Source organism: Diaporthe citri (assembly GCF_014595645.1).
Source record: "Diaporthe citri strain NFHF-8-4 chromosome Unknown scaffold_14, whole genome shotgun sequence".
NCBI classification, from domain to species: domain Eukaryota; kingdom Fungi; phylum Ascomycota; class Sordariomycetes; order Diaporthales; family Diaporthaceae; genus Diaporthe; species Diaporthe citri.
Window position 1 is genome coordinate 76,586 of NW_025064859.1, and position 13,418 is coordinate 90,003.

At 53.8% G+C, this 13,418-nt stretch overlaps 4 protein-coding genes across 4 annotated transcripts; all 4 read left to right on the forward strand.

The window, feature by feature from the left end:
• Positions 1-757: 757 nt before the first annotated feature.
• Positions 758-2,100, forward strand: INS49_004967 (uncharacterized protein; the record flags this gene model as incomplete). The annotated part of the gene is made up of 2 exons (XM_043165754.1): positions 758-787; positions 1,279-2,100. The coding sequence occupies 2 exons, from the start codon at positions 758-760 to the stop codon at positions 2,098-2,100; spliced, it is 852 nt and encodes a 283-aa protein (XP_043017517.1).
• Positions 2,101-3,519: 1,419 nt separating this feature from the next.
• Positions 3,520-4,120, forward strand: INS49_004968 (uncharacterized protein; the record flags this gene model as incomplete). Its single annotated transcript, XM_043165755.1, has 3 exons — positions 3,520-3,634; positions 3,711-3,918; positions 4,003-4,120. 3 exons carry the CDS (start codon positions 3,520-3,522, stop codon positions 4,118-4,120), a joined length of 441 nt encoding a protein of 146 aa, XP_043017518.1.
• A 2,353-nt stretch (positions 4,121-6,473) lies between these two features.
• On the forward strand, positions 6,474-7,977 carry INS49_004969 (uncharacterized protein; the record flags this gene model as incomplete). The annotated part of the gene is made up of 4 exons (XM_043165756.1): positions 6,474-6,503; positions 6,562-7,012; positions 7,100-7,684; positions 7,748-7,977. 4 exons carry the CDS (start codon positions 6,474-6,476, stop codon positions 7,975-7,977), a joined length of 1,296 nt encoding a protein of 431 aa, XP_043017519.1.
• Positions 7,978-11,537: 3,560 nt separating this feature from the next.
• INS49_004970 (uncharacterized protein) lies at positions 11,538-13,256 on the forward strand (the record flags this gene model as incomplete). Its single annotated transcript, XM_043165757.1, has 4 exons — positions 11,538-11,566; positions 11,631-11,823; positions 11,883-12,033; positions 12,094-13,256. 4 exons carry the CDS (start codon positions 11,538-11,540, stop codon positions 13,254-13,256), a joined length of 1,536 nt encoding a protein of 511 aa, XP_043017520.1.
• Positions 13,257-13,418: the final 162 nt, after the last annotated feature.

The window sequence follows — 13,418 nt, forward strand, 5'->3', positions numbered from 1 at the left end:
CCATTCTTCATCCTGTTACCTCTCAATCTTCTCCACAGCTGTGCTCAGAGGACCATTCGACTTTTTCGGATGCACCCTTTCCACAAAAGCGTAACTCATGGTTTGCATGATGTACATGCATCTTTGCCCGATTGTGAGGAAATTAGCTATGGTACAGCTCAACCAATCTTCCAAGCGATGGACTTCGGATTGCGTGGCAAATACTGACATCAGCGTGCAGTCTAGAGGTTTAGGAATGGCGGATTGAATGCTCCGGTGGCATTAAACAACCGATCAGATGTCGATAGTAGAATCTGGCCGCAATTCACTCTTGGATCGCGAGATGCGGTGAGACGACAGCAGTCGCCAAAATGGACAAAATCCATCAGCATTGACGTCACTCACTGCTCACTACAGAGGTTTCGAACAATCCTAGCATCTAGCAAAGCACTGGAATTCGTGTCCCTAATGAAGCGAGCGACGCGGATAAACGCTCCAGCGATCGTGCTTAATAAGTGGCAAGTGTGGACCTCGGGGCGAGACCCTCAGGAGGAAAACATTGTTCAGGCCCACCTGACATCATTCAGCCCTATGTGATCAGCGCCTCACTTGTGTATGCAGTGTTCGATCTTCTTTCACAATGATTATCTTAAGTAAACAGCTTATCACCACTCTCAGCTGGAGCACAGTTCATGTGGGGATGTGTTGTCCATCGCAGCGTCACCGGTGGTGCGATGCTGGGGATCACAACAGCGGACATTTCGAAGTATTGAAGACAATGCGATGTCATTCAATGATGTACAGCTTGGTATTATTTATTTGAGGGAGCATCTGTTTATGATACGACTCTCTACTTCACTCCGAGCAGACTATCGAGCACAACGGCAACAATATTACCGTACCGCAGGCAGACACCATCGACAGTTCCCAGCTTTAGGTTTGACTTTTTTTTCCATTCCCAAGCTCAAAAAAACACACAATGGAGGAAGCAAAGTCAGCGCTCAAAAGCCACATCGCTAGGAACGCGAGCGCGAGACTTGTGTCCACGTAGTAAGTCTACCTTTCAGCGTAGCCACCGCAGATCACACCTTACTGGGTGGTATTATTACATGTGAGGAAGGCGACTGACACTGGATTAAGTCTGTTAAACCAGCAGTGGAACATGAATATGTGCAGCCAGCACAGCACGAAAATGTGTACAAGCCAGTCGACCGCGAGGTACACAAGGACCACCATCACACCAAAGTCCAGCCTATTAAACACAAAAAAATCTTGCCCGAGAAGCACACTCACATACAGGAGGGCCCCGAGAAACGTGAGATTCAGAATGGCAGCGATAATCACGTCAAGAAGTGGCTAAAGGAGGAGGCCGACACCCTCGGCATCCACCACAACCAACGAGAGGTTGGCAAAACCCAGAACACGAGAGCCGCAGCCCCATCCGTGGAGGGAGAGCACGTGCACCACCACGTACACGAACACATACAGCTCATCATCCAAAAGGAAACCGTCCAGCCCCACGTGGTACACCGGACCAAACCCATCCACGAAGTCCACCAGCACGAACCAGAGCACCACGGCGCATCCATACTACCGTCCGTCACACTGGAGGAATCCGAACGACAGGGCGGCAGCGTCCACGGCTCCAGCGGGGAGCGGTCTGATGCGTTCGCCGGCGAGCCCGGGCGCCTGGACCGCGGCCACATCGACGGTGCTGGCGTTCGGGGTACCACCAGCCTGACGCACCCAGATGGTGAGTCTGGCGTCGGGTATCACGCTCCGAGCACCCGGAGGACCACGCGCGGCGGAACCCCGGAGATGTACGGGCCTTCTGCAGATGCTCGGGGCATCAATGAGAACGATCATGAGTATGGTCTCTCATCAGAGGGGACTCACCACCATGGTGCCGACTCCCTCGGCTACACTACCTCGCCGAGATCTGGCACACGCGGGAAGTCGAGTGTCCCTCGTGGCAGCCTCGAGATGCGCCGGACTAGTGAGTCTACGCCAGGAGCGACACACACCACCACGAGTCCTACTCAGCATAAACCCACCTTTATAGAGAAGTTGAACCCCAAAAAGGACGCCGATGGAGACGGAAAGGCAGGGACTATGACCTAGAGATCTCTTAGGCACAGAGCACCGCAGTGGCCTGCAATGTGTTATAGCCTTCATCGGTGCAAAGCAAGTTGCAAGCGTACAGGGACCATCTCGCGGAAGAAAGGACCCCATAGTTTTGCTGAGTGCACGATGAGTTCAAGTATGAGATTGAATGGCTTCAACTTGGTCGTCAATTATAATGGAATAAACCGTCCCCTGCCACAAAGGCACCACGGTCAGTCGATACAAAATCAAGAAGCCCTAATAGAGAAGCTGACGAACTCCCCTCGGCGCCCGTGCTCGGGCACCAGTTGCGCCCCGGAATCCTTTTTCGGATCTCGGCCCAGGGGTATTCAGGGGTGAACAATTTGGTCGAAACAACAAACCCCAACCCTGCTCTCATGTCGAGGGAGGGCGTGGGTGTCTCTCGGTAAACTAGACGATTTGGTACAGCCAGTGTAAGATCCGAGAGAAGCCGTCAGTGGAGAGTCCATGCAGGTGCGTGTATTGATCTCAGTCAAGGTGGACCTATACAAGTTGCATAGGAAATAGACTACATGTAATCTGCGCGATCTACCAAGATACGTGAGGTCGAGACCGGCCTCGACCAAGCTGATGTGTCTAAGACGCGCCTAGATGACTTACAATGTAGATGTGACATCGTGTACGTATAGGGCTGAATTGCAGGGGCAACTGCCGAACCGCGATACATCGTCAAGCACGGAAATACACGTGTGTATGCCGCCCGAATTGGACGGAGTTGTTGATCCGTCGTGACTAGATGTGTCAATCCAGCATCCACGCGTTGCGGTCAATTTGCCTGGCGTGCATGCTTCTGTGGCATCGTCCTGTCTGCATGGGTCCATCCCTGCCCAGATGTGCTCAAACGCAGCCCGTGGAAAGCTTCCAGTAGCGATGCGAGCCACATCGACAGTGAGGCCTCGAATAACAATTGCTCGGAAACAAAAAAACAACAATTGCGGGAGAGAAGGTCTTAGGTAGGTGCGGGTAGTGCCGATCCCGTCCCACCTCGTAAGCGCTGCCCCCTTGGGCCGGCAGTTGGGCCAGATCGCGGGCTCCCAATCTAGTTGTGACCGTGGCGGTTCCGACGGCCCACTAACGACCTGGCTGGGCTGACTTTGTTTCGCGGGAACCCACTGGCCCCAATTTAAACGGCACAGTAAACTTGTTCCGTGGAGTCATGGAATAGGGAGAGCCTCACTAAGCCTTGCTCTTGCTCGCCCCTGAGCTCATCTTAGCGATATGACCGTACGTAATTCTGGTTCGCATCCCCATGGGAATCCGGCACAATAATCCAGCTGCATGCAAGTTGAAGAGCTATAAATCCATCTTGTTCGCTCTTGGCTTGATCAAGTTGAATTAATCCACCACAGTCTAACTATCATCAGTTGAACGATAACAAACTCAACACCCGCCAAAATGCACTTCACCAGCTTCTTCTCCCTCGTGGCCGCCCCGGCCATGGTCCTCGCGACCCTCGACCCTGCCACGTCCAACACCAAGGGCAAATGCCCTACCTCTCCCGCCTGCTCGGGTGAGTGATCTGCAGACACAATCCTATCCGAGAATACTATTCTTGGGCAAGGCGGCTCACCATGTTACTCCAACAGCCACCAAGGTCTCAAAGGCCATCCAGGCCGCTGAGTGCTCCCACAACACCCGCGTCTCCGGACAGCAGACCTTCGCCGTCTTCGAGACGGACCACAAGTACGACAGCAGCCACGGCGCTCCCTACGGAACCTGCAGCGCCTACACATGCGAGGCGCCTACGAGTGCGGACATGAAGGCGGATGAAGACTGCTGGACCTTCTTCTGGACGTGAGTTCACCCACGCGACACAGTGTCATGCCCTCTATATTTCCCAGGCATGGACCGGGAACTAACGCATCTTTGTTGATACAGTGGTGAGGGCGAGTCCAGCGGAGAGGGCGCGGGCTGCATCAAGTCCCCTGACGATGGAACTTGCGGGTGCGAGAACTCGGACGGCACCTTTGTTGCTGGCAGCGACAGCTGCACGTAAACGTCTCTCGACCGGGCCGTTCGTCAAGATCACGGCACGTTGATTCTTGTGTAAATATCACTTAGAATGTACAAAGCCTGAAAATATACCCACGGAGCTGCAAAGACGGCACTCCTCAACCGTCCACTCGCGCACCCTGCATCGTATTTGCAGCATTTTGAAGCGGCACAGGTTCTGGTGCTTCCTGCGGGTGACTCGCCGGGTAAATTTTGAGAAGGCCGTGTGCAGACCAGGTACAACGTGGCTGAACCAAAGCCTGAGTGGAGAAGATTTGTCCCGAGATTGTAAGGCAAAACGAATGTAGCAATGGAGGAGACTGCCCTGTCACCAAATCTGGGCATGGAACTGTCCAGCGAAACGCGTGGACTATCAACTCACTATTTCATCGATGAAAGTTGCACGCACCGTTATAACACAGAGTCTTTGATGGTATGCTCGAGTTTCTCTGCTGCACCATCGAGCAGCCGCTAGCCCAGGTTGTGCAGCGATATCCGCCTATAAACATTCCCACTATACGACCATTATGTTAACATTGAGTTAGTCATCAATGATTGTAGATAGTGATTACTCATGAGGCTCGGTGTATTCTACTAGGCAGCCTGTCCATGCCCAAACAAAAACATATGTCATAAGTACCTAGGTAGAGTGTGACAGTGGGAGCTACCGCTCTTGTCGGATACATGGTGTGCCTATGACACTTTAAAGGCACAATTTACTTCCGCTTTTCTCTTGGTCTTGGATCATAAACCTAGAGCATTATTAAACATTCGATTTTGTGGAACGCACAGGCAAAAGGTACGGGCAAACGGAAGCCGAAGCTGACCAATGTCGCTGTAGCTGGTGGCTACGAGCCTGCAATGCCAGATCTGGCGGCCGAGCCTTGCCTAGCTTCTACAGTATCGCAACATTGAATATCCTGGCCGCCAGACGGCCGCCACTGTGATAGACGCCACGCTGTTCAATAGCTCTCTACCCTTTGTGCCAGCTCGACTTCATCATATCTCTACAATACAGGCTCAGACAGAAAATTCGCAACCCCCATGGCAAACCGTACATAGGCTGCATCGGGACAACGAACTCGTAATACTACTAGCTACGACTCGGGTCTTGCAATCTCGCCAGCAGCAAAGGTTGGTTGCCAAGGATGACGATCCCACCGTCTACAGGGCCCGAGACACTCAACCCCATCACGTGCATCTTGAGGAATGTTGGTCAATTTAAAATGGGCAACTAAGATCGGACGGACATTGAACCTAGTCTCGGCATTTGCTTCAGTGGCTCTCGGATACCCAACCATCGATGTCCGATTCCGAGTTCTGAAGTCGACACCGCACACGGCCTTGGCATTGGGGTGCAGGAAGGCCGGCAAGGTGAGCCCTGGAATGCAATCCTGAACCTTCTTGTGTGGCTCGACGGCAGAACATTCACACGTGCTTTTGAAAGCATTGACACGTACTTTTATCTGAAATGTAGATGGCCGGCATCAGATTTGAGGCCCTCAAAGAACGGCAAGACCCTTGACGTCGTCAGCGGGGACTGCGTGGATGGTGCCATCTTTTCTTGGCCGCCCATTCTTTGACGATGTGTTAGCTCCATAGTAATCAGTATGCCTTTATTTTTGAGTATATACGGCCCCTAATGCATGACCGATTAATAATCGGCGTGCTACTAGGACTCGTTACATTTTTATCGCAATCGCACTCGCTTAAAGACTGGGCCTCGAGTCAATGCCAACCTATGAAATGGGGACCTCGGTTCCTTAGAATCCAAAACCTCTGTGCACATTGAATTTTCGACGGTGGCAGAGAAAAAAAAGGCCAACATGCTCTTCAATCCGGCTGATGATCAACTGCATCTAACCCACTTGAATACTATCCCCATCTTCCTCTGTAGACGAGACGCCCTCTTGCAGAATGGAGGCAGTCAGTAATGAAACTCCCCACGATCCTTTGGAGGCGATGGCCTCGCCTTTGATGGTCTCGCCGTTGATGGTATGCCAATCTAGAAATTCCTTCTTGTATCGTTGTGCCAAATGCTTTGGTTGAATTGACGGACCGACCTTGCAGTTGGCGGTGCATTTGTGCGTCTTAGCAATATCAGGCCTCTTCGTCAAACGACTTTACTTCCATCCCCTCTCAAAGTACCCAGGACCTTGGTATCACGCAGTGACAGACCTTCCGGTGGTCGTGTCATTGTGCGGAGGGAGGCAGTTCGCATACTACAAAAAGCTGCATGAGAAATATGGTAGGATACAGCCTCGTTTGCTCTCCGGCCAGCAGTGCTCAGCTAACAGGTTAAAGGCCCTGTCGTCCGGGTTGCGCCGAACGAGTTGAGCTTCACTACTCCCCAGGCCATGGAAGACATTTTTGGGTATGGAAACAAGGTAGGCTAAAATGTGACCAAGCGTATTGATGCGTCGCAGCTAGCTAAAATTGCACCAGAAAGGAGTGCAGACGACCGAGAAAGACTCCCGCTTCTCGCTCTCCACCAAGATGCAGGCTCCATATGGACTCATCAATGCCCCCAAGGACCACCACGCTCGTCTCCGCCGGGGACTCGCTGCCGTGTTCACAACTTCCGCCCTCATCCAACAAGAAGTCATCGTCCAATCCCACGTGGACGAGCTCATCGCCGCGTTCTCTAGCGCGTGTGACTCGGCTGGCAATGGTACCGCAGTCGTTGACATGGGCACCTGGGGCAACTTCTTCGCCTTTGACGTGATCGGGTCGCTCACCTTTGGCAAGCCGTTTGGGTGTCTCAAGTCTGGCGGAAAGGAAAATTTTACATGGGCCAGGTCTCTGCGAGAGATTGTTACAATGGGCACATACGAACAGGCAGCGAGCAGGCTTGTCGGGTTAAATTCAGTGCTACAGCCATGGGTGGTCTGGCTACGTAAGCAATTCTCTCTTTTCCACTTCACATTGTTGTTGTTTTGAATTCGCTCGCTCATGGTTCGGTCGCTAACTATGAATATTACAGTGGCTGACAAGAGCGCTTACGGGAGCCGCCTCCAAACATACGGGAAGACCTTCAAGGCTATCAACGACAGGGTTTCCATGGGCGTCAAGGAGGACCACAAGGACTTTGTGTACCACATCCTGAAGAACAACGAGAATCGACACTTGCTGTCCGAGGCCGAGATCCAGCTGAACCTCACGGGCTTTATTATAGCAGGGGGCGAGACCGTGGGCCTCACCCTGACGCTGTGGGCATACTGCATGGGCACACACCGGGAGGAGTACTTCAAGCTGCGCGACCTCATCCGCGGGACCTTCGCCAAGGCGGAAGACATCAAGTGGACCGCCCTCAAGGACATGCCATATCTCAACGCCGTCCTCCGCGAGAGTTGGCGCATGCCGATATTCGGCACGGTCCAGCGCCTCCGAGTCGTCCCGGAGAGCGGCATGCCAATCGATGGCCACGAGCTCCCGGGTGGCACCGTGGTGGCAGTGGCTGAGTACGCCGCCATGCACTCGCCCGACAACTTCAAGGACCCCTATGTGTTCCGCCCAGATCGTTGGCTCAACACCGATCCCGAGACTATGGATAACCTTGGCCTTTCACGTGAGTCCCTCCTCTGATCTCTTATCAAGCTCCTACAAGTCCGGGGTTCTAACAATAAATCAGGTCCCTTCTCATACGGACCAAGAGATTGCATCGGAAAGAATTTGGCAGGTATCGAGGCAAGGTTGGCGATCGCGCAAATAATTTGGCACTTTGACCTTGACATTGAGCCTATTGACAATGGTGGACCAAACTGGCCATGGAACAAAGAGGACGACTTCAAGCATGTCAAGGCAGTGGCGGGGCCGATATTTAGCCCTCTATGGGTGAAGCTTACAAGGGTTGTGAGGTGACCGATTCTGTTACAAAATGGGTTCTCTGCTTTCATGGTGGAGTTAGGGTCAAATGCATTAGACGTGAGACGATTGATTAACTGCTGGCATAATAAACCACTCGGCCAAAAGACCAGTAATTTCCAATCGCTATTGGAAATAACCCAGCAGTATATAAGCGCCGTACCATCACAAGACGGAAATTAATTTCACACGCAAGTATTAGGTATCGTGGTAGTGGTCAAGGTTTTTAGGTCGAAATGAACAACATTTGTTTTTATGGAAAGGAGACTGCAGCGGTGATCTTCGTTCATATCTTCTAGAGTGAGCAAAGTCTTCCTGGTCCCACTATCGAGCAGTGATTGGGGCAGTCCACACACGGACATGATAAATAATACCATCACGCGTTCAATGCTATGTGATTCGTCATGTGTAACGCCCTAGCATGTAATAGTTGACCTGGATCCCAGACCTGCGGCATGGCATCCTCTCTGGCAGCACGAGCCCCTGCTGTCCATCTGGACAAAGTGATAAATGTTACACTTCAAGCTTTGGAGAAAATCTGAAGCTGCGCGGAGTAGGAAGTAGAATCACAATCGATTGGGGTGGCCTCAGAGCGACAGATTCATGAGAACTCGATGTCTTACTGATGCAGGAAGGTGTTTACCTTCAGAGCGGATGAAGCAGAAAGAGCCGAAACTGACCCAGTTCGATAGAATGAGGCTTCGGGAAGAGATACGGGCGCAAAAGCATGCCTAAAATAAGCCAGGGCGTATAGGCAGGTACTTATAAATTGATTTAACCAGTACAGATAAACCTTGAATAATATAAGAATGTGCCCTCGCGAGCAATAAAAGCGGCATTCAAGACTTCGCGATCAGCCAACGCTCGTAGACTGTGTTTCGTGAGCTATTCTGGTAGGCTGGGCTAAACCAGAAATAAGGGCCGGCCCGCATCAAGCAACAAAAGCGCAACCAGCTTCATGATCATGTCCGTGAGCAATGCCACCTGATGCAGGCTACGGCGAAGAAAGTGGTGGTGAAACTGGAGACAGCGGCGACGGGACAGCGCGGATTGATCATGATCAACAAAGAGGAAGCAGAAGAGCATTGCGAGGGTTCCACCAAGCACCACAGTCAGCGACATTCCACAGATTCACATCGCGACGGAGAGATGAGGCCGCTAACTCAGCTACCGAGCAAAGGCAGTGTCAATGAGCAGCCCCCAACATGTTTCCACGCGGATCTGGGCACCGGGCACGCTCTGTCTACTCGCAGGTCTTTAGACCGCCCAATGCAGCACAGTCCAGAGGAGAGCCCCGAACGACAAACTTGAACTACTACTCAAGTCCTGTAGAGCGAATCTCCTCTCAATGTTGTAAAACCCAGGGTTGAATCGTCTGTTGAATGTTTGATTGTGGGGGATGGTCGGCTCAAGCCGAGCAGTAATCGGGAATGATGGAAAATCAAAGCAAGAAGAATAGAGGACTAGCAGGAATCTAGAATTGTCACGAACCCATAATCCCAGAGGGGTGGTCCAAACCTGCAGAGCCATCACCGTCAAGCAAACGCGTGCTATCCAGCCCTGCTCTCGCTCCTCATTGGCGGAAATTCCACCCACACCAATGCGTACAGGGGGGGGGGCATCCAGACTGCCCTAAGACGCCTCCCGTATCCCTTCCGTCTTAGCAGCCTAGCAGCCCTCCCACACGATGACACGCTAATGGTGATCTGGCTGGCAGCTGTCCCCCCTAGGGCGATTCGACCCAAGATGCCGGGACTCGACATGGGCGGGTCACAGACGGCCGCCTCCACGACCACTTGTCAATCCGGCTGTACGGATGTCAAATCGGTCTTCGGCCTAGTGACTTGCATCGTGCACAGGCAGTCGCATCTGACTGCGTGTGCGGTGCCTGATCTGGTCCTTGCTTCAGCAATTTGCCCCGGCACATGCGGGCGGCGAGACAGACACATGGAATGGGGAGTGCAATCCAGCATCGCCGTTGCGGAAATCAGGTTCTAGCGAGCAGAATTGCCTGGAATCTGCAGCCACCGCCCCTGTGGAGGCCAGCCAAGCACTGGAGCTGCTCTCAAGCTTATCAAGCTCACCAAGCTCACCAAGCAATGCCACACTGACTCGTGGGGGCTCCTCCCGCCGCGCCGCCTGAGGCTCAACCGAACTTTGGATCCTCTTGACACCTGGGCGGCTTCTTGGCTTCCTTGGAACATGGTCAAGCGAACTTCAAGATTACACACGAAAGAAAAGCCAGAGCACTCCAGGTGCGCTGTCGTCGTGACCAGCAACTGGGATGGTTTTAGTCTCGCAGGATCCATGTCTCCACCGTGAGACGGCCCCGGACTCCTGGGTCACATGCCATGAGCCCCGGATTCCCACGGTCCCCATTGTTTCCCCAGCAGACCACATTTCCCCAGCAATTCTAGGCCTGGATGGAAGCACCAGGGCCCACCTCCCCGCCACATTCTCAGAAACATCTCAGATCCTGGGGCATCAATATTGGCCTCGACCGTGCCTGCCGTGCTGGACCTATTCTGAGTCCCTCCGACAGTCCCATACGCCGAGCGACGCCGTGCATCGCCTCCATCATCACCGATATCAATTATCACCGATAGCGTATGCACCACGCCGCAGATGCCATGGCGGTCATCACACCCTTCAGTCTACGGTGCCACCTCCCTCCAGGCAAACAAGGGGCCGAGGCAACAGAGGGTTGCGTTCCGATGAGCTGCCGCTTTTCCGGCCATGCTGGGGATTGAACACAAATTGTGGCTGCAGCTGCAGCCATATGCATAGGGCTTCTCTTCCTTCAATGTGCCTCGCCGCGTGGCAGAAGCGCTCCAATTCTCGGAACCCACAACGAAGATATGTCCTGCAGGTCGAAGGCCTCCTTACAGCACCCATCCCGGTATTGCGGTAAGGACACGATTGGTGGAATCCGCCCCAGGAAATTTCTCCGCTTCAACCCCAGACGGCGAGTAGGAGGAAACCCGGGGGAAGACACCGTTGTTTTTAGAATCATGGGGGAGGGGAAACAAGTGCCTTCGAATCCTTCGCCGTGGGCTAACGGACAGACTACTGTGGCAGGTCGAGATGCATGGTCGCTGAGCTGGAGATCCATCTCTTCTCGCCCCGTCCTCGTGGACAAATCAGTCAAGCTTTGGGCTAGCTGACCAGCTCGACCGGGCATAGCTCCATATCGACACCCTCCAATCTGCCCGCGAGGGAATCCTTGTGAGTGGCCATCCGGCCCTGGAAAAAATGGAGACTCGACTTATCATTGTGTTGCAACTGTTCGGCCCTTTCCCTTCGCGAATGCTGCGGTGTTCCGGTGAAGCTAATGTCCCCATGGGAAAGAGATATTGCACCCTGCAGGTCCACTCCTCATGCATACATAAATGCTTACTCCCTTCCATATCCACCATTTGTTAGCTGCCTTCCTCACACCTCCTTCGTCCTGACATCCTCGGCGTCGGTGACTTGCATCACTCGGGTCTTCTCCCATAGTTGCCTCTCTACCTGACAGTACCCAGCAGGTCGGTTGACCGCCTGCAGAGACAGCCAAGATGCCGTCCTCAAAGTTGTTGTACAACTGGTACGTCGACCTCGTCAACTTGTGAGAACCCAACGATGTGCTGACCAGATACGTCTCACCACAGGTACATCTCCATTGTGGCAGCCATGTGTATGGTGCTCTATGGATATGATGCCTCGACCTTCAACTCGATCCAGGCCTCGGACAACTGGCTGAACTGGTTCAACCTCACCTCGGACTCTACATACATGCTTGGGTTGATCAACACGGTGTACTCCATTGGTGCGATCGTGTCTGGCTGGTTTCTCGGAGGCCCAGTGGCAAGTTGCGCCGAGGATAACGTCTACGTGGACTTCCGACTGACAAGACAACTCAGGCCGACTTTTTGGGACGTCGTTGGGGCATGGGGCTTGGCTGCTTCGTTACCATCTGCGCCACTATGATGCAGACGTTTGCTCCCAAAGGCAGCCTCGGCTGTTTCATGGCAGGTCGTGTTATCGTTGGCGTCGGGCAAGGAATGGCCTTGAGTAAGTAAATCCACTTGATCCCCATATCCCGGTCACTTCGAGCTGACCGAGATCTCACAGCTGCCGGGCCCGTCTACATTGGTGAGATGGCGCCTCCCGAGATCCGAGGCTACATCATGGCCTTCTGGCAGACCTTCTACTCGGTCGGCTCCTTCATTGCGTACTGGATCAACTACGCCTGCGGGCTCCACCGCGAGAAACTCGGCGAGTGGGACTGGAAGATGGTCGTCATATTCCAGGCCCTCGTCCCTGCGATTATCATAGTCCTGCTGCCCTTCCAGCCAGAGTCCCCCAGATGGTACATCAAGAAGTCCGGCAACATCGAGGCGGCCCGCGCCTCCCTCCAGAAGATCCGCGACACCGACGCCCAGGTGGAGGAGGAGCTCATGGTCATCCGCGAGGCCATCGAGTACGAGAAGGAGGCCATCTCGTCCGGCTACGGCGCCCTGTTCAAGGACCCGTCGATCCGCAAGCGCATGTACATCGCCTTCGTGCTCAACGCGGGCCAGCAGCTCACGGGCCAGGGCACGCTCAACTCGTACTCGACGGCCATCTACAAGAAGGTGTGGAAGGACAAGGCCAAGATCAACCTCATCAACGCGCTCAACGCGACCTTCGGCATCCTCTTCACCCTCAACGCCGTCTGGACAGTCGACCGCTTCGGCCGCCGCTGGCTGCTCATCGTCGGCGCCCTGGGCATGGCCCTGTGCACCATGCTCGTCGGAGTGGTGGGCCTGACCACCCCGGGGACGTCCTCCAAGTCGGAGCCCGTGGGGATTTCCATTGTCTTCCTCCTCTTCTTCTTCATCTTCTTCTACAAGCCGTCGTGGGGCGCGACCGTGTGGATCTGGACGTCCGAGATCTTCTCCATGAACGTGCGCGCGCAGGCCGTGGGCATGTGCTCGCAGACGCAGAACGTCGCGCAGGCCGTCTTCAACCAGTTCTTCCCGCTCTTCCTCAAGAACGAGGGGCTCAAGTGCATGTTCTTCTTCATGGCTATCAATGTCGTCCTCGCCGCGTTCGTCTGGTGGGTCGTCCCCGAGACCAAGCAGGTCCCGCTGGAGGAGATCGACGTGCTGTTTGGCGGCGCCAACCACGTCGACAAGGGCGCCCAGATGCTTGGCATCCCTGAGACGGAGAGCGGCGCGCACCATGTTGCTGAGAAGGATGGGCGGGCGACGGTCCAGGAGGAGGAGAGGGCCAACCAGATTCATCATGCTTGAGGCATCGGCTGGTGCGTGGGCTTCGTTGAGGTTCGAGACTGTTTCTATTTGTTAGAAGACGAGATCAGTGTCGATATACCTGCATGAGGGCTTTAAATTGACAATTTAGCTTCCCGACACAAGCCTACCCATTCTTGGTTTCGATGTGCCTATGTCATAGAT